Here is a 21,338-nt window from a genome sequence, read left to right as displayed (position 1 = left end):
GACATCTTTATTGACGTATCTATGTCCATCCTTACGTCAATCTCGGCACCTTTAAGGTATAAATATTGCCGATCTTGCCCTATGCAAACACACGCGTGGTGACAAGACGGAGCAGCCATACTTGCCGAAGCCGAGAGCAGAAGCAGACCCCGCTGGCGCAGCCCCGCCTTCCTGACGCGCTGAGAGACGCGCTGCTATCTCAAGCCGAGAGACCCAGCACCGGCGCTTTCGGGCAGCCCTCGCAGGCAGCCTGGAATATCGAGAGCAGAGAAAGAGATACCATTCCTCATCCATCCTAAATTCCAGGTACAGAACTGAATAACCCCTCACAGAGAATTCTTTAGTTATTCACTTGGCAAAAACAAACTTAACTTAAACTGTAACTTTCTATTCCCGCCCACGCATTAGACTTAGGTCAGGTACACGGGGTAGGCGTATTTAGAAACACCAGTTGAGTACGTTTAGTCAAATGTATATGTGTATGTAAATATATTTTAATCATTTTAAACATCATATGGCTCAGAAACCATATCAATGTTTTTACAGTATTATTTTATACTATTGCTTTTAATGTATGCACTTCACTTAACTATAAGTATTGCAATAATATCGATCCATTTCTCATGTATGAGAAAAGAGACTGATCAATAAATAACACCTTTTTATTGAACACGCCCGTCTCTTCCTTTTCTCTACATTCTGATGAGACTAAGAATGTACGTACTGACTGAGTAAAATAATTGCCTTGTGCTCACACGACTCTCGAGATTGACTCTTGATTAGGGGAGAGCAAAGTTGTCATGTTCTATGGTTGTCAGAAACTAAATCCCTTCTTGTCTAATCAGGGGAGTTAATTCCTTCCTTGAACATTCGAGAAAGTTTCTAGCGAACTCTGAGCTTAGCTGGCAAACCCAAAAATTAAGTCTAGTATCGACAGTAGTAGACCTAGTTAACGTCTGGCCTAGGCCTTTACTGCTGTAGGTATTATTCCAATGCGCAGAGCCTATTGGGAAAATAGGAGCTACACTACAAAATGCCTGTGCCTACTTTCTCAAACAAAGGAACATATCACAATTGGAACACTCAGCCATGCTACTGACCCTGATTAGCACATGCTTAAATAACAATGTTTTCCTCTTCAATCATAACATTTACCAACAACTATGCGGATGCGCTATGGGCGTCTCCTTCTCCCCGAACTATGCGAACCTCACTATGGGTTGGTGGGAGAAGGAGATAGCATGGGGACCGGACAATCACGAAGAACTGGAAAAAATAATGCTCTGGTCGAGATATATCGACGACCTCTTTCTTATATGGAACGGGACAAAGAAAGAATTCATGCAATACTTCTCCAAACTAAACAACAACGAAGTAGGATTATCATTTACATGCAATACAAGTAAAAGTAGGATTGACTACTTGGACATTACAGTGTATATCTAAAATGACCAAATCAATACCACACTTTATAGGAAAAGCACGGCAACCAACAGTATCCTACATGTTGAAAGTTTCCATCCAAAATCAGTAATAAGCAATGTTCTGTTTGGAGAATTTATAAGAATGAAAAGAAATTGTTCTAAAGAGGAAGAAGCGAATATACAAATTGCCAAATGTGCATCCAGGCTAAAAGCAAGAGGATACAGAAAAAGAGATCCAAACAAAAATATGGAAAAGATTAAGCAAAAAACAAGATCAGAGATTCTAATGCAACAACCAAAAGTGGTAATGAACACGCATGAAACACCGAGATTGATTTTAAACTACAGCAAAGAGGCACACAAAATACGAGGATGTGTACAGAAATATTGGCCATTATTACATCAAGACGCTGATCTTAAAAAAATCTTAGGAAATGAGCCAAAATTGTCGTTCAGAAAAGTACCTTCCTTGAAGGACATGCTGGTGAGAAGCCACTTTGAAAACATAAGCAAAACATCTATTAACTGGCTTGAAGAACAGAAAAATGGATTCAATAAGTGTGGACGTTGCAAGGCCTGCAAAATTGGGAAAAACAGAAAATCCTTCAGGGATCCAGAAGGACGACAAATTGAAATAAAAACAAAAATAACGTGCACTACCCAATTTGTAGTGTACATAATTCAATGTGACTGTGCACAAATGTACATAGGGAGCACAATCTGCGCCCTGAAAAAGAGAATGCTTGAGCATATAAGAGCAGTAAAGAACAGAGACATGACATATGCTACAGCGAAACATATGCTTGAATGCCAAGGTGGGTACTGGAAGAAAATTTGCTTTTTTGGAATACACAACATCGAAGTAAATGAAAGATTGGGTGATCGAAAATTAAAACTGCGACAACTTGAATCAAAGTACATAATTTGCATGAAAACCAAGATCCCGAGAGGGATGAACCTTGATGAGGAACTCTTTGTACATTTGTAACAGGAACCTGAAATTAGAATTGAAACTAAAATCAGTTATGTGATTGTCAGCAACAATTCTTTAACATTCTATAAAATATAGTGATGAGTAAATGGCACAGTGCAGATAGGAGTATAGCCACGTGTAAAGATATCATTGAGAACTGTAGGTACTATACCTAAAGCATAAATATAAAGGACCTCATACATCAACTTGTGGTAAATCGGTTAAAAATACAACTGCACCAATTTGTTTTATAATATTGTTTAAATAGGTACTATACCTCGAATTTGAAGTAGAGAACAAGCATAATGAAGTGCAGTTGCATTATAAAAACGTGTCATGCAATGTTATTGCAAATTATGATAGATTACTGTCACAAAAGGTGTCATTTGATAATATGGATGCATATAAACTACAAATCCCAGAAATCCATGGGATGGGTTTCGATTGCATAGCCTTTTTAAACAGAGAAAAAAGTAGTGCCACCTACCGTGAGAAAGGGCGTGTGCCTGAAACGCGTTGGTGTGACAGACTTGCTGTGGAGTTTGCCAAATAAATCAGTTAACTACAGTTCCTGAGTGCGGCGTTTATTTTTGCAGAAAAAAAAATAAAAATTATATATATATATATATATATATATATATATATATATATATTTGTCTAGTCACATGCACACAGCTCTAATAGGTTGTTTTAGGGTGTGGGGGTGTGTTTGTATTTTCTGTTGAGTTTTTTAGATTTTAGTGGTCGGTTTGGACTTGTTTTATAGGTGTTTTGGGGGTTTAGCGGTGTGCATGTGTTTAGGATTAAGGAGCTTTAAGGGTTCAGGATTACCCTTAAACTTTATAATATATTACATTTAAAAAATAATAACATTAAAAATAGTTAAGGAAAAAGTAAAAAAAAAACAAATGATGACATCCAAAAATATATTAAATAATCATATTAGTCTGAAATTGTGGTGTTTCGAAATTAAAAATCCGAAATTATGGTAGAAGTAAAAGTGACATACAACACTTTGAACAGTGCTGGCTCTATGACCTGGCGCTCACAGAGACTTGACTGGGGAGGGGGGGATTAGAGGCAGCAAACCCTCTTCACTCAAGGAAACGATTTAATTCCAAATTGATTGGTTTAGTCCCACTGTGTCTACTTGTTTTCAAATGTGAGTTCCTAGCATTATACACATATGGTTTACAGTAGGTGAAAATTTAATTAAAATGCTTTTTCTACGTTTTTATATCAGGGGGTCTATTTTATGGTATACACCCGTTACAACGGATCTTTTACTCCGCACTACCATTACAACGCGACCATTACTCCGCATACCATTACAACGCATTGCGCTGGGGGGCGCTCTAGGATAGGGAATAAGTATAATTTACTATCCAACACCTTCCCTAGGGTCCACGGGGACTGGAGTTAGAATAGTAAATTATACTTACCACTATCCAGCGCCCCAAGGCGCTATGCGTTGTAACGGTATGCGGAGTAAAAGTCGCGTTGTAATGGTCTGCGGAGTAATAGTATGCGTTATAACGTCATACATCCCTATTTTATATATTATTCAAGCCTGTAGGAGACTCGCTTATGAATGCACTGTTAAGCCAGACCTAAAATCCCATATGCTCATCTACTATTTATGTTTTATGTATCTCGACATCACACTGATGACTCTGAAATATAAAGGGTAACAACATTAAAAGGGTGCGTCTTCGTACTATCTTCTTACCTTCATGAATTTGTATTCCTACATGACAAACCCGTGGTGAAGGGGGTGTCTGGAAAGATATCTTTACATTAAAAGACCTATGAAGTTTGCACATAACTTTGTATGCAGCTTGCAAAATATATTCTTGCTAATGGTTTTGCCTGAGGAGCATTATATATGTTTAATAAATAACTTACTGGTTTGTGTGTTTTGTGCGTGTGTGCTCATGCTGGGAAGTGATTGTGCATTCCAGGGTATTTCCAAATGGGAAAAGTGAAAAAGGCCATGGCTTTGGAACTCTGACATTGCAGTCCAGGAAAGTTAAAAACCAAAGCTGTCCAGTTTCACAGGTTCATGCATGAGTAGCTTATCCAGCATGGCTGTTTTGCTTTGCTTGAAGTCCTGCTTGTCCCATTTTAAAGTCAGGACTCCAAGTCCCAGAATGCCATACAAACACCTGCCTGGATGATCTACTCGTGCATAGATCTGGTATACTTGTAAGCTCTGGTTAGAGACCTTGTTGAGAGGTATCGCACTTACTCCTGGAACTTGTTTCAAAAGCAAACCACTTCTGTGGACTTTTTGAAACGTCTTCAAATGGGAATGCTCCTTGGTTTTCTATGTACAAATCTTCCTACTAATATGCTGGAAGTCAGTCTGAGCGGAGACTGATATAACTCAGTGAGTTAAACACCTGTTGCAGAGATCTTTGTTTAACCTGGAGGTCAGAGGTCCTAATCCTACTAAAAGAGATCGGTCGGTTAAAGTACCCGCAGCATGGGTTTGCGTGAAGCCTTGCCAGTGCATGTTTACTCATAGAAGATAGCTCAGTAGGTTACTGTGCCTGTTGCAGAGACATTTGCTTGAGTGGACTGTAGGTTAAATGATTGAATCCAAGGGTTGACAACGTTCTGTAAATCTGAATTGTCCCCATCTCATACAGCAATGTGTAAAAAATATTATTTTCTTATGACAATTTTGTTTGTGACACCGGTATTTACGTTTCGGGAGAAAACAGCGTCACTGTTGTACTTGAGTTTGCTTTTTAATGTTGCAGGACCAGTACTTGCCCTGGAATTGATTTCTAAAGGCAGCTTGCAGACCCCAACATCGGCAATGACACACTACGGGGCCGAATCTGTTTTTGGCCGGAAGGGCTCCGAACCCTTCTGACCGAATCGGTCGGTGCCGGACGGATTTCTTCCGACCGAGCCATTCTGATGGGCTCGGTCGGGAAGGAATCCGACTCGGATTACCGGATTGCAAATGACAGGCTCAGAGAGCCTGTCCGCAGTCCGGAAATCCTCCAGTACTCCCCCGGTCGCCTCTGTGTGACCGAGGGAGTACGATGGCAGCTTTCACTGACTTTTTGTGCCGGTCTGTCCAGCACGAAAAGGCAGTCGGAAGCTGTTTCTGGGGGCCCCCGGCAGGGCCCCCATGGGTGTGAGGGCGCCGGATGGCAGCCTGGGGGCACCTATGGTGCCCCTCCGTTGATCCCTGCACCCGGTGGCAGGCACATTGGGGTGCCGGCCACAGGGTGCACGGATGAACTGCGCCCCTGCTCTCTACATTGCACGCATGCTTTCTGGTCGGAAAGCATGCTTGCATTGTAAGGTATACGAATGTGACTGAACCCTGTTCGGTGGTATTGTACTAGCAGGGCTGTAACCGATGACAGCAGGTCGGTTGGTTACAGCTCCTGACCGATGTCAGATGGACTCAGGTCGGTCGATTACAGCTCCTGCCCGATGTTGGACGGACTCAGGTCGGTCGATTACAGCTCCTGCCCCATGTTGGACGGACTCAGGTCGGTCGATTACAGCTCCTGCCCGATGTTGGACGGACTCAGGTCGGTCGATTACAGCTCCTGCCCGATGTTGGACGGACTCAAGTCCGTCCGACATCAGAATAGGCCCCTCGGTCTGAGCCAGGGCTCGCTTTTGGGATTCCCTCCTTGTGACCTGTCTTTCTCTGGCCCTGCACACAGTCAGAGCCCCGAGGAGCGCAGGGATCTGCTGCAAGTAACATGCAGTTTTCTTGCCACACTAAGCTTGGCAAACGTTGTCAACACGTCCTGTAGTAGGAAAGCGCCGCGATGCCGCAACAATGGTAGAAAGTGCTGTGCAGAGGCAAACAGCATAAAATGCTAGCATCCCTGAAAGATCTCTTCCCTGAGGGAACCTGGCCCCTGATACTGAAGGTTCTGTATGAGGTGCTTTAAGACTGACCATATATTATATTAACTAGGCACTCCCTCCTTTATCTAAAAGTGACTTTGAAAGTCTTTGCCGTCCTGTGAGTGCATTAAAGAACGCGGCCTTCGACCTTTCTGCGGGATGTGATAACGCGTCCGCGCGCCCCACGTACACCACGCCGAGTGCAAAGGTCACGCTGCTATCTCCTGGATTCATTGGCGGCGCTGCCGGTGCTCGGCTCTGGGAGCAGAAGGGCCGTCTCGAGCCCCTCCTCATCCGTGCTCTGTGCGACATGTCTGCCCGGGGCTGAAGAAGCAACCGAGCCCCAGGGGCCCGGTCTACAGGCTGATGCCCTGGAGGAACCAACCTGCTGCCTGACCTCCGGGGACAAAGTCCAACTCTGGCAAGATTTCCTGATTGATCCGTGTTATAGGTTGGTGGGATCACCAGCTGAACGCCACTATGTTGTATAATGCGCGGCTATTATCTCAGTAAGTGTATACGTAGTATTTGTATAGCTTGGTCTTAGCTGGAGAGCCTTGGGCTGATTCACCTGTTGCAGGGCAGTGTGTTGTAAAGATGTGTGTCTTCCAGTGGTGCTGGAAGGAGGAATGCAGCAGCACCCACTCGATTCTACTACTGTTTCCAAAATGAAAATCATGCTCTTTCAGAAGACAGAGCTCCAGCGTTGCACACACTGAAAGATCCTCTGTAGTAATGTATTTTAAAAATGTTCTATGACTAGACTTGTTACCCCATTTTCCATATATCCCCCCCTCCCCCAGGGTTAGGTACATTCCTGTACTCAACTTCACAGTGTCCCAGGCATTGCTTACTCCTAAGGCGTGAAAGACCCGCACCCCCACTCGGAAAATGGTCCCAGCAGCTCTGGTGTCTGCAGAATTTTCAGAAACAAGGAGAAGGCTCATTCCAGAGCTTAGGTGCATAGATCGAGAAAACCACGTTGCCTAGATTTTTCGTGCACGTCTTCCTCTGCAGTCTGATACCTTGGGTGTATCAGGGGCCGACAGAGGTGTTGGGCTTGTCAGCCAGGTGGTTGCGGGTACATCTGGTCTTGAATAGGGTAGCTTCAACGAAGGGAACCAGTGGATTCCTTTAGGGAGGTTGCGTTGTGGATCGATTTCTCCAGGCTCGTGATGAGGTGATACATAGGATAACTTTAAGGGAGGCCATTATGGAGCTGGGAAGCCATGAAGCAAGATGCTACCCCCATCCAGATGTGAGTGCATGAGGGCTTAAACCAGACTTCTCCAACAAGTAGCTCGTGAGCTACTGGTAACGCTCAACCTACCTGCAAGTAGCTCTCCTGTGTGCAGCCCACTCTTCTACATTAGAAGTTTAGCTTGTGTAGATTAATTAATATACAGATACTAAAATTGGAAGTTTAAGTTTGAGACGAAAAAGTGTGCATTTTCATGTTTGGAGGAAAATGGCTTAATTTCCAAACTCCATTTAAGGCTAACAGTTGAGTAATAAATCATCCAGTGTTAGAAAGACTCATAACTAATATTATGATCTTGTTGCCACAGGCATTGCAACTATGGCTGTTATCTATTACCCAGGTAGAGCAAGTCGAAATTGATAAAACTTTTTTTTTACTCCTGGCAAATCTGCTTGATGCACTGAAGTGGTCACTGCTGACAATCTTGCATGAGATAACCACTAATTTAATCCTGTCTGGTGTGTCACTATTACAACACTAATAATTTCAGTAGCATAGGATGGTTTTCACTTAGCATAAGTAGCACTTATTACAGAAGAGGTTGGAGACCCCTGGTTTTAACTGTTTCGCTGTCGTTAGTAGAGGGAGCTAGTGCCAAGCATCCTCGAGAGCATGTTCTCTGTGGATGCTACATTATGGATCATTTATGGAGCTGACCGTCACCAACCATTTGGCCTCTTGGAAGATTGCCGTACAGATAAAAACACACAAGCCCATACTTTCTGCCCCTTACCTACAGACAAGAATCCCCCCATCTCATTCTACTTGCCCATTTCAATGCAGTGAACTTACTGGTTGCGGTTCGTATGAGCCCATCTGTGGTGCAAGGATTTCTAGAGCTCCAGGTAATACTATATTAGATGTTGTGGATACCTCTCTTCCTCCTGCCATCCATTTGTGCCATATTTTGTCTTCTTGTGGTGCTGTAAGGATCCTGCCTCCCTTCAGCTTAATTTAACAGCAGCCTTCCAAGTCCCCCCTTATGGAGAGCTACACCACTGCTGCAATCTGCTCCTCCCGCCCCGTATTTATACGCTTTATACATTTTATTTTATATGGTTCTGATAATGGACTCTTTATCATCAGCCTTTATTTCCTTCCCTCATGTGGCCCTTCAAACATGGGACAAAACACTAGATGAACCCTCTGCTCCCAAGGAGAGTTATACATGGGCAAAGTATCAAGATGCAGTTCTCAGTACCAGACTTTGTCGTGGCAAAGGGACACTGGACTCCAGATGTTACCTGGCGAACTGGACACAAACTTCCAGATGTGTCATTAAGTGCTGCTACATTTAGAGACAGGACTCCGGATGTGGCCTCCAGGATTGGTCAAAATATGTCATATGTGCTGACTGTGAGAGCTGGCGGCAGTGATTCACATGTCGCCTTCACAACTGAACCAATTTCCCAGGCTTGGTCTCAAATACTGGATTGTGAATTTCCCATGTGGCCACCAGGACTGTAACCAGTCTTCCAGATCTAAACCCCGGCACGGCTCACTGTCCCCCAGATATCACCTCCACATCTGGGCACAACCCTATTGATGGGCCGCCAGACCGGGACATAACTCTTGAGTAGCGTCCTTCGGAGCTGTAACAACAGCGCAGGCATGAACCCCAGAAACAGACAGACAATACTAGATGGGATTTCCAGACACTGAAATTATATCCCACTCTTGGCGTTCATACCTTCACAACGTACTGCAGAAAAGGCCTTAAGTGTGATTTGTACACTAGTAACACATCCTGCCTTTTCCTGCTGGCTTTAACACTCCATAATGTTCACATTTCAGTTCAGTTCCATACATTTCCCTAAACTAGATCTACAGCAGCACCAATTCAACGGAGCGCTTTATGCGTGGGTATGTCAGATTTGCGCTACTAGTAACGAGCTGGGCATGGATGGTTGAGTTACGTGTGGGAGTCAGAGGATGCTTACATAAGTGTACCCCTTTTCATTTCCAGCAGTAAGATGGACTCTCAAATCTACTATGGTCCCCTGCTTCACCCTTGCTTCTCAGTTCTACGCTGGTCCTTCCAAGCGAAGGGTGCCTCAATATCAGACCTGCAACCTCACATGGTGCCACCATAAGTCACACAATATTGGCTTCCTTCACATAGTTACCATTTGAAGAGCCATTATCACACGGCGAAAGGGAAGGTTAGCTGGAAACCTAGCTCATCTTTGGAGTATCTAAGCAGCCGTTGTCCATTAAGGGGTTTGATGACACAGTGCCACACCATGCCAGTTTCCTTCACATGGTCACCACATGAAGAGCCGTTAGCACATAGTGGAAACGACGGTGAACTGGAAGGCCCGGAACTGAGTGGGTTTCCTCCTCATCGTTGGAGGTTTGAAGCAGCCAATGTCCATTAAGGGGTGTGAATACACAGTACCACACCATATCGGCTCCCCTCACATGGTTACCAGGTGAAGAGCCGTTATCACATGGTGGGAGGGAAGGTGAGCTGGAAACCTCTGCACTGAGGGGGCTCCCAGCTCATCTTTCAAGGATCCAAGCAGCTGATGTCCATTAAGGGGTGTGAATACACATCAGGACTTTGGCGGTAGCCTGAGCAATTCTTTTTTGGAGGTGGAGAAGGACTGGTGGGGGCAGAGGTGCCTTTGATACAGATCTCGGCATGCAGCCCCACCCCCTACAAGTCCCCTCTCCGTCCTATACTGTGAACTTTTATTTAAGCTGCCAGGTCTGCGATATTGAAGTTTTAATATTGACATCCATGAGCATTGACTCTGCAATACTGACTAATATATCTTCAAGGTAAGTGGATGTTGAGTTAGAATAGTAGATATTTATTTTTTATTTAATATTACGGAGGTTTATATAGCGCATACTTGACTGGAAAGTATTGGGTATCAGAGTGCCTTACATAGTACCAGTTTCCTTACAGAAGGGCACATTCATTTTTGTTAGGCACGGGGAGATTAAGTGATTTGCCCAGAATCACAGGATGTTCAGCGTCATTGCCGAGACTCCAACCCAGTTCCCCAGATATGAGGTCGACCGCCCTAGCCGTTAGGCCAACTCCTCTTCCCAGGTAGAAACTTCCCTACATATGATTACGTAAACAATATAGTGGTAGACTGTATTGTAGAGGTGATATATGTGCAGGTCTATATTAATGACCTTGACATTCTTTAATTTACCCTCGTCCACCGGATACAGATGTCCCACCAGGTCCCAACTTTACTTATGCATAAGAGTTGCTCCCTTCTACCACCTGCAGTCCTGTCTGTTCCACACGGACTCGGTGTAGTATTCTCGTGCAGCCTTTTTTTCTTGAAACTTCATATTACAGATTATTTTCTGCAAATGCCAGATTGCCATACAATGTCTGCAAGGTTTGTTGGGGAAGAAATCACCATTTTGAAAAGAATGATGTACGTGGCAAAGAACCACAGTCAAGCTAGAAATACAATTACGTAAAAAAAAGAAAATACTGTACAGATTGGTATTACTAGTCTACCTATCAAGATATTTACCTGGGGACTCTATTGGACTCTATGGAGACACTAGGAATGCATGAGTGGGTGAATGAGGATTAGATAAGGCCATTTTCCAGTTTAGGTAAGACTTTACAATATATTCAGACGTGGTAATAGCAGGAATAGAGTGCAGGTCAGCTGTAGTCTTTTCCAGAGGGGAGGGCTAAATAACTGGAAAGAGAAATCCTGAGGCAGCACAGTAGTGGGGGTTGTGCAGTAGCTATGTCTGTTCTGCATTCATGACAGGTAGCTGGGAAATAGACCATTTAGTGCTTAAATACCTATTTCTTTGCTCGTACCCATCCATTTGTGGAGCAACTGTAGGATGTATGGCTGCAAAGGTTACAAATAGATCTTATGGCAAAGTTTAGCACTTTGTCCTGTGGTGGTAATAAATATTAAAGTAAGCCAACAGGCAAATTGGAGGAGGCCTGGCTGGCTCCGCACACATCGGCTATCTCCACGCAAGTCCGGCTGATTACATTAAATCACTTACACATAATGCACCTCCCCTCGATACGCTTACATTGTGCTGGCAGGACCCCCCATCCTGGCTGTTTCCACTGTTCCCCAGCTCCATCTGACTTTTATCACGTGGTCTAGGCCTGACCAGTTATCTCTGCATATTGGCCTAACCCCCCTAGGTGGCCCTGCTTGGCATGGTTGATGAGATTGGCGGCTCCCAGGCTGACCGTACACTAGTGGGTGTTGCCACATTGGTTCCTAAGCGCAATGTTGCCCGGAGATGGAACTCCTCCAGCGCCCCGTCCCTGGTGGAATGGATTGTAGGAGTGGACGGGGGCGCTCACCTCGAAAGCCTGTATATTCTTCACAAGGCTGTCCACGGAAGAACAATAAGATATGGGGGAAGTGAGAGGCACACTATGGCTTGGGGATGTGATTTGTCAAATGGTTGGTTATAATGTGAAGGTGATTGTACTTTACTTAGTGGATTCCAAAAACGAATAAATATTTTGTATTAAAAAAAAGTAGGCTATTACAGTAGCCTGACTTGCTCCTCAAGTTTTTTTTTTTTTTTTTTTTTTTTTTTTTTTGGGTTCAAACTGCTTTATTGGAGAAAACAGAGTATGGTACACAGCTCGATCCGCCTACAACCCGGAGGCCGGCAGCAAAAAGTACGAACAGTACACAGCCCAGAAGCCGGCATCCCGGGGGCCCGGCGGCGTATAGGAAAACATACAGGACGCTGGTTCTGCAGCCCGGGGCGTAGGACAAGCAAGGATGAGCAGCAGTTGAACAGGGTGTTGTAGTCGAGAGATGAAATCCCTCTCCTTTTTTTTTTTGTTTTTTGTTGTCAAACAGGAACCAAAACTTCCCAACTTAGGTAACAACTATGAGGCTGTATAAGACTGTGTGAAAGTTCCAATGAAGGGTGGTGTAGCAAGGCGGGTCAGGCAGGCCACAGCCCATGGGGGAGCTAATGTCCAGGATTGCAACCCAGTGAGGCAGAGGTCTGCAAAGGTGCATCCCATAGAAGCATGAATTATAACGGGGTGTCACTCAGCAGTAGTGTGAGGCGTGCTGTGGATGCAGAAAAAATAGGATATGCATGCCCAATCATGAGGGGGGTGTGGGTCAGGCCAAGAGAGAGCGGCCCAGGTCATTCAGGACGCTGCAGGGGCATGAGAGCGCATGGGGACAAGGAAAGTCAGACGATGCAGGAGGTATTGACAGGTTGCGTTCCGGGAGGGACGTCAGCGCATTGAGGAGGGGGAGGCAGATCATCCGATCGTGCATCGTCATCCGAGCGCGTGAGCAGGTAGTGCATCAGAGGTTCCCAAATATCCCTGGGCCTACAAGAAGGGGGTATCAATTCAGCAAAAGTAGTGTGTTGGTCTTGGCAATAAGTCAAGTCCGTAAGCCAGTCCTTAAATTTGGGCGCCCTTCCTCTGCCCCAGCGACAAGCAACCCGTCTCTTGGCTAAGAGCAAGGCGGTGTCAACAAATTTCCTGCATCCTCTAGGCAAGTGCACTGTATATCCGAGGATGGCGATCAAGGGGTCAGCGGGCACCGTCTCACCCACCATCTCCGCGATAGCCTCCACAACCAGCTGCCAGTAATGAGCAACCTGGGGACAGTCCCATGCCAGGTGTAGGAAATCAGCATGGTCGGCATGGCAGCGTTCACATCTGTCGCTGTCAGCCAGCCCGAACCTATATTTCCGAGCCGGAGTATAGTATATCCGTTGAAGGAATTTGTAGTGAATAATTTTCAATCTGCTGCTAGCGGAGACGCGAGCGGTGAGCGTGCAACAGTAGTTCCACTGCTCATCGGTGACATCGAGGGCAAGTTCAGCAGCCCACCGTAGCCGAGCATTGGAGACCGGTTCCGGAGCCGCGCTTCGGATTTGGCGGTAAAGACCAGAGACCAAGTGGGTCCCGTCTTGTGATCCCAACAGGAAATGCAGTGGCGCTAGGGTCTCAGGTTCATTGGGATAATCAGGTAAGATGCCCCGCATCCCCGCACGCAGCCGAATATAGTAAAAGAGTTCAAGGGTGGTGTGTTCCTGTGCCTTAAAGAACAGTTCCTTAGTCTTGAAACTACTCTCATGGAACAGGTCGCCCCAGCGGGCGATGAGTAACCTATCACATAATTGACGGAAACCTCGTTCCGACAAGAGAGATAATTGCGGGTGATAAGTAAGCGGTAATTTGGGAGAGTAGGGCATCGGACACGACAGGTGTCTAGCGATGCAACGCCACGCATCTAATGTGCAGGAAACTGAGGTATGCGCAGTGGTGATGGATGTCTCAGGACAGTGTAGCAGTCCGTTGAGTGGTATAGGGTGCACAATCCAGTCTTCCACCGCTATGTGTGGCATGAAAGGAGTTGGAGCCATCCAATGGTAGGCAAAGTGTGCCTGTGCACATTGGTAGTAAGTTTCAAAATTAGGGATGTCAAAACCTCCTCCATCGTAGGGAAGGGTCAGCGTCGACCATTTTAAGCGGGGGGATTTGCCGCCCCAGAAAAGTCTGCGCAGCTCCGCACGGAGCGTCCTGAAGAAAAAGGCACCAGGGTAGTAGGGGATATTGAGGAAAAGATATAGGAAGCGGGGCAATATCACCATTTTTATAAGTGAGGCTCTTCCCGCCATGGAGAGTGGTAGCGTGACCCACCTGTCCACTGAAGCCGTTAATTTGGTCACGGCCACTCCATAATTGGCACGGAGCGTCTCATCTTTATCGCGAGATATGCGAATTCCCAAATATCTAAGATCATCACTACACCACTCCAGTGGGTAATCGAGAGGGAAGGCATGCACCGCATCCGTGAGGGGGAAAAACTGCGATTTTGCCCAATTGATGTGGACACCCGACACCCCTCCGAACAATATGAATTCTCGAAGCAGGGGATTGAGATGCGTCTCGGGATGTTTAACGTAGAGCGTGATATCATCAGCATAGAGGGATACATCTATTTGCCGCTGCAGGCAGTGCACTGCCCCCGCTCGGTGTAACTGCCGTATACGACAGGCGAGTGGTTCGACCGCGATGGCAAATAGCAGGGGAGAGAGCGGGCATCCCTGACGGGTGCCTCTAGTGAGTGCAATTGGTTGTGACAGGCGGCCATTGATTAGCACCCTCGCCGTCGGGTCCGTATACAAAAGTCGAACCCAAGAGAGAAATAATTTGGGGAAACCCATGCTGGCTAAAACCGAAAACAGGTATGGCCACTCGATCGAGTCGAATGCCTTAGTGGCATCTAGGAACACGGCCGCGATAGGGGTGTCGGGGTGGACCGTGCGAAGCAAGGTAAAAAGGGTGCGAAGATTATGGGACGTAGATCTTCCTGCCACGAAGCCAGACTGATCAGGCAGGACAATCCGGGTCATGAGCAGCGACAGCCGGGTAGCTAAGACTTTGGCCAGTATCTTAACATCGCAGTTTAGAAGGGACAGTGGACGGTACGAATCGCAAGTGGCAGGGTTTTTATCCGGTTTCAGAAGGGAGGTGATCGCCACTTCACGCATAGAGCAGGGAAGTATCCCATCGGCCAGTGATTCCGTGAAGACCTCACTGAGCACCGGTGCCATTATGTCAACATAGGTTTTATAAAATTCGGCCAGTAAGCCATCGAGCCCCGGCGCCTTGCCATTCTGAAGGGACATGATGGCCTCACGGATCTCATCCAGCTCGAAGGGAGCCGCAAGAAACTCCCTGTCCCCATCGCTGAGCCAGCACAGCGCCACATCGTTAAGGTAGGCAGCATATGAAGTGTGTACCTGTGCTGTAGAAGTATAAAGTGAAGAGTAGTGTGCTGTGAATGTGGATAGTATCTCTGCCGGGTCCCTGACAGCCGTGCCGGTGTCATCAATAAGCTCCAGTATAGTGTTGTGCACCCGTGGTGGTCGTGTGAGTGCAGCAAGCACTTTTCCGGGCCTATCCCCCTCACAATATCTCCGGGCCACCCAGTGTTTACCCCGGTATTTCACCTCCCTGGCCGCCTCTTCTTCAAATTTTGACAGTGTCTCTCTAAAGGTGGCGTGTAAGTGTGGGTCAGAATCCGTGATCATGCGGTGTTCCAGAGTCCGCAGTTCGCGTTCCAGTGTAGAAATGGACTGCAGGATATCACGCAGCACCCCATGACTTTTAGAGATGCAGAAGCCCCTGATGGTGACCTTAAAAGCCTCCCAGATGTGCTCAACTGACTCTACCGAGCCCTTATTTCTAGGGAAGAAATCTGCTATCTCCTCCCCCAGTTCAGTGCAGAAGACATTGTCCAAGAGTATATCAGGACGCAGTCTCCACTGAGGTCGTGGATTGTCCCATCCAGGAATGCTGAATTGCATAGACACAGGACTGTGATCGGAAAAGGTTCTAGGAAGGTGCTCTACTCTTAACAACTCTGCAGCAGCTTCTCTGTTAACTAGGAAGTAGTCAAGTCGCGCCCATGTCCCAGTGTGAGAGGTAAAGTGTGTCCCTTCCCGCCCCTGGGAATGTAGATGTCTCCAGGCATCCAAGAGACCACCCTCCTCCATGATTCCCTCCAGCGTCTCCCTGGACCTGGGCTTGTAGGAGCTGACACCATCCGCCCTATCCATGGGGGGCACCAGTGCGAGGTTGAAATCACCACCCCATATAACATGTCTTGCCCCAACAGCTACAATCTTCCCCCACAATGTGGAAAAAAAGGCAGGAGTATCAACATTCGGTGCATACATAGATACAAATACATAGACATCGCGGCCAACCCTTCCCCACAGTAAAGCATACCGCCCCTCCCTGTCCATTGCCTCTCCGAGATGATGAAAAGGCACTCCGCGGGCAATAAGCACCGCAACCCCTCTGGCATAGGTCGAGTAAGAGGAAAAAACACGGGTGCTAGCCCATTTCGTCGCAAAAGCGGCAGCGCCCTGAGCAGGCAGATGCGTCTCCTGCAACATAACAACTTGTACATGATGTCTGTTCAGATAGGCAATGACATTTCTGCATTTCTTAGCATTGTTCAGCCCCCTGACATTCCACGATAAGCACGTCAATCCAGTATTCGCATTCGATACCGCCATGGGTGCAGAAAGTCTATATGTGAAAGCGACCTAGCAGGCCTAATGACAGTGCCCCGGCCGCCCCGCCCCCACCCAAAGAAACACCAGTTCAGCAGATAAAAATACAGTCTAAGCAACAGAAGCCTCGTAAAATCCAACCTCCCCCCACCCACCCCAGCATCCCAAACATGCCAGAAGCCATGGATCCCACCCTCGCAATCCCGCCCCCACCCCCCTTTCAACCGCAAAAGCAACTCCAAAAAACACAACCAAGTAATGGGGAACACCCAGTAGGGGTAGAGCCTAGAGTGCGCACTGCCACTACCTGGTCCTTAGCTCCAGTACTGTACCACCCTCGGTGGAGACTAAGGCCAAGGGAGTGGTCCTTGGCATACATTACCACTGGGGTGCAGTGTCCATGCAGGTCCATCGTTCTCACAGCACTCCAGTCACAAAAGTTCTACACGCTGATGGAGGGCCATCCGTTGTGGCCGGCACTGTGCATTTACCATGCAAATATAGTTAATTATCTTGTTGTCCAGGGGGTAAATCAGCATTCTCCAGGTCCTCTGCAGGCACATTTCCGCCTCTGCGCGTTGTTCGGACCGATTTTAAAAAGTCCTCGGCCTTCTGCGGGTTGGTAAAGAAACGCTGTTTACCCTGATGGGTAATTCGTAGTTTCGCCGGATAGAGGAGGGCGTAGTCAATTTGGGCTTCCCGCAACTTTTTCTTTACGGGCAGAAACTTGCGCCGTTCGTCCTGGACCATCGGCGTGAAATCAGGATAGATTGAGAACGTAATCCCATTATACTGCAGTGATTTCTGAGTCCGGGCTGCCCTGAGGGCCGTGTCGCGATCACGATAGTTCAAAAGCCGCGCTATTATAGGCCTAGGAGGTAAGCCAGGCTGGGGCACTGGTGCCAGTGATCGGTGGGCCCTCTCCACTATAAACTGAGGAGAAAAAGCGTCCTCTCCTATGGACCCTTTAAGCAACTGTTCCACGTAGAGCTCCATTCTGCCCGTGGCCGTGGATTCCGGCACGTTCGTGATGCGCACGTTGTTGCGGCGGCTTCGTGCCTCCAAATCTTCGTTCTTTGCCGCTATGACACGTAGCAGGTTGTCCATCCTGGCCAATTGTGACGTATGGGTCGCGGTGGTGTCTGTATTGTCGGAGATCCGTTGCTCCGCAGCCGTAATGCGTTCCTCATGGCGGTCAACCTTGTGCACAAGGGCATCCAATCGGGCCGTGACCCCATCCACCTTCTCCACGACAGTGGCGAAACCCTGCCGCATCTCTTGGATCAGGCTTGTAAGATCCGCCGCCGGGGCCGGGGGCGGGGGGTTGGATTGTGGAGAAGATGTGCTCGGCCCTGGGTTCATCTGCGTCGATTTAGCGCTCTTGCGCGCGTTATCAAAGCTCAGTTTAGGCTGGCGATTCTCAGGTCGCCCCATGGCAACTCCCAGCGACGGACCACAAATCCGGACGGGCAGTAGCAGGGCAGTCCGATAGGAGTACAGGCCTCGTAAGGAGTGGGCGGTCGGGGGTGGGCAGGTGGATCCAAACGCAGCACGATCTGATAGAGCAGAGCAGGAGAAACGTCGCTGAGCCCCTCCGGTGTGCACCCCCCCAGGCCCTAGTGAAGCGCCCGTGAGCGTCCGAGCAGAGATATGCAAGCCTCGTTGAGGTCACTAGCTGTGTTGGGCCAATGGAGAACAAGTCCCAGGCATTAGGGTCTACAGCAGCCCTAGGTCAACAGGATCCAGGTCAGCAGGATGGGCAGCGTCGGTCAGTAGCGAGATAGCGTGTCTCACGGGAAGCGCCTCACAGGGGGGTAACACAGGGCCTCCACGCAGGGCAGAGATACAGCAAATCTTCAGCCAGACAGGGCCATCTGGCGTGGAGACGGCGCAGGGGTCCGCAGGCAAGGAGCACGCTCCAGCGGTAAGTGCCAGAGCGGCGGGGCAGTCCCCAATCCCTGCAGGTCCGCCAAGCCGCGCCGCGCAAGCCGGCACCGTCAGTGAAGCGGGGAGCAGTCCGGGCAGGTCAGAGCTCCGTCCGGCATGTGAAGAGCAGCCCCCCTCCTAGCACCAGCATTGAGGGTCTAGCGGTGATCGGAGGAGGGGGGGGGGCGATCCAGCCCGAGGCAGGGCCCACAGTCGTCTCCTACCTGCGCAGCGACCGCCGCACTCCTTCTCAGTGGGTCCGCAGGCCGTGGCGACGAAGAGCGGCCTGCAGCCTCGTGGCGATCCCCAGGGTCGCGTGAATATGGCAGCCGGACCGGCGCTTGCCTCAGTTCCAGTGGCAGAGTCGGCGACGCTGCAGCTGCCCGTATCTTCGGCTCTGGTGCACGCAGAGCCTCCAAATTTGGACCGGGTGTGGAGAACGATGTTAGGACACAGGATAAGAACTTTTGGGGTGAATCAGCACCCCGTGGCGCAGGATCAGTGGAGGATCTTGTACCAAGGGACGGGAGCTGCGCGTCTAGGCAGCCATTCCGTAAGCGCGCCCTCTAGCGCCCCTACTTGCTCCTCAAGTTAAGTGCAGAGAGCAGAGCTTTAGCTGTGTGGAATGGCTCAGGATTTTGCAGATTTTGAGTACTTGGTATTTGTCAGCAGTCACTGTGGATGTGCTCAAGGATTTGGACTGAAAAGTACACAAAGATTTTTAACAGAAGGTTGGTGAGTGAGTCTGGCCAAAATAGAATAAGCAGAAGAAGATGCCCGATTTAAACTTTTTCTGTCATAGAGCAGATTAGCACAACGGTTTCACAGGTATACACCTATGTCATAACATAAATTATTATATTGCAGGAAAAATATAACCCACAGCAGAGGAAGTGTCCAGATGCTTCATCCAGATGCTTCAAGGAATGACCCTTGAAGTTCTGAGAACCATACTACACGTTCCAACAGAACATGGCATGACAATCACACGAATACAGATGTATTTAAAGCACCAAATAAAGAGATCAACAAGAGAACAAACCAATAGCCAGAAATCATGAAAGTACACTTGCTACAGTGACTAATCTTGGCCATTATGTACATTTGCATTCTGTCAAATGACGAAATGACTAGAATCAAAATCACATTAATGATACAGCTCAGACAGACAGACACGGTTTCGGCCCCTTTCATATTGTACAATGGCCCTCATCAGGTATAATCAGCTGTGACAGTAGAGGTGTACGTAAGAACTAACTTGACACTGTTGGGCTTTGTACCTAGGGGAGTAAGAGGGAACAGGTTTTCCAACTTAACTGACAACTCTCTTTTTCCCCATATTTATTTCTAAAGCTCTTTGGTGTCCTGGGCCAGGATAATTTGCTAGGTGCTACATATCTCAATAGGGTTTAGCTTGGGAAAAATTGTTAGTTTTAAAGGTCTCTTTTGAAGTCTTTAGAGCTTATCAGAAAAGAGTAAAACTTTACCTTGGAAGTTTGATGAACCTCTACTGGCTTAAGAAGATGGTTTTAAAAAGAATGACTATGCATTCTTTTAAATTCTGTTTCCAGTGCCAGAAGATGTCTACTGTGTTTTGTAAGATAGTACGCCATATAAATTGAGGTCATCGTTCAAAATGGGGTTGGGTACTTCTAAAACCAAGGGAGGTTGGACCATGTAACATACAAACCAACAAAAACGTATACACCTCAGTTTGTTAATCAAACATGAAGTGTGTCATCAAGTTTTCCAGAAAGAAAAAAATCACAATACTGTAAATTAATTCATTCGTCCTAAAAAGACAGATGTTAACAATTATATTTTTATGCCGCGGGAGTGCTGAACGGCTTCTCTCCCAATTCTTTTCCAATTCACTGACACCCACATTACATGTGTAACATTTTTAAGTTGGATCACAACTAGACCAGCATGTGCAGGATTAATACACAGCTTATTATTTCTCTAAACAAACCTCTGTCAACTGAAATGCCTTTTCTAACAGGTTTACCCACACAGTATGGGTTCGAAACTCCACAATGATCATCACTCCTATCCCTGATTAATACTTTATTTGCCTTTTCCAAGATGTATGGTTCAACAAGGCTTTCCATAAGAGCACTTTTACTATCATAAATTACTGTCCTTTCCTCAAAACTACCTTCCATTTTTTCATGCATACACGTAACACTAGGTCCTCGACGTGAGGCATCCCTTTAAACGCAAGGAGTCAAACACATCTGTATTTTAGGACCGGTGCCCCGTTTATCTAGGCGGAACCTATTGGGCCACAATATGAACCCATGAAGAATCTCCCAGTGCTCATAAGAATATTTGGTTTCCCTTCCCCTTGGCACATAGTTAATTATAGAGGAACAGCTTGAAAAGAATCGGGCTATTCTGGTCCAACTTCACTCACTAAGTTCTGGCATAAGCCAAGACCTTTTGATTTTACTAACATTGTATATAAAATATGCTTACTTAATCGGGCTTTCACCAGGCCTCTTCATCCGTTGTTTTGTTTTTGTGTCAGTCACATTTTTCATCCACCCGCTACAGCGTACAGCATAGGGCGATGGGTCAGCCCACTTCAGCTATTGGCTAAATACACTGTGGCGGCTTTCTGCCCTTTCAAAAGGAGGACATCCGCACAAGTAGTTCCCCTAAGTGCCAGGAACTACTATAACAATGTATACTTTTTGAGACCCAAAAAGATTTTTGCTTTTAGACAGTTTTTTTTTTTTTAGATTGATGCAAGCCCTGCAGCATTCCAAAACAATAAATTATGTGAAAGCTGTACAAAACAAAAGAAGCATTGACAAATCCAAAAGACTGGTGG

The 21,338-nt window shown here is 47.0% G+C and overlaps 1 protein-coding gene across 10 annotated transcripts in view; it reads left to right on the top strand.

The window, feature by feature from the left end:
• The window catches only part of LOC144768102 (tyrosine-protein phosphatase non-receptor type 6-like), a 291,008-nt gene that overhangs the window by 115,767 nt on the left and 153,903 nt on the right, over positions 1 to 21,338 (top strand). Inside the window, exon 1 of one of the 10 annotated variants that reach the window (XM_078651492.1) lies at positions 6,471 to 6,791. The exons of 6 other annotated variants lie outside the window; for them this stretch is intronic. In XM_078651492.1, coding sequence (XP_078507618.1) covers positions 6,763 to 6,791 — 29 coding nt within the window. In that variant the 5' untranslated portion in view covers positions 6,471 to 6,762. Of the gene's footprint in view, positions 1 to 6,470; positions 6,792 to 21,338 lie in introns of those variants that run through there. 3 more of the 10 variants (XM_078651491.1, XM_078651497.1, XM_078651495.1) reach the window with 3 other exon arrangements.

The sequence above is a fragment of the Lissotriton helveticus genome, chromosome 7 (assembly GCF_964261635.1).
Source record: "Lissotriton helveticus chromosome 7, aLisHel1.1, whole genome shotgun sequence".
Lineage (NCBI taxonomy): Eukaryota > Metazoa > Chordata > Amphibia > Caudata > Salamandridae > Lissotriton > Lissotriton helveticus.
This window is presented reverse-complemented; position numbering and strand designations above follow the sequence as displayed.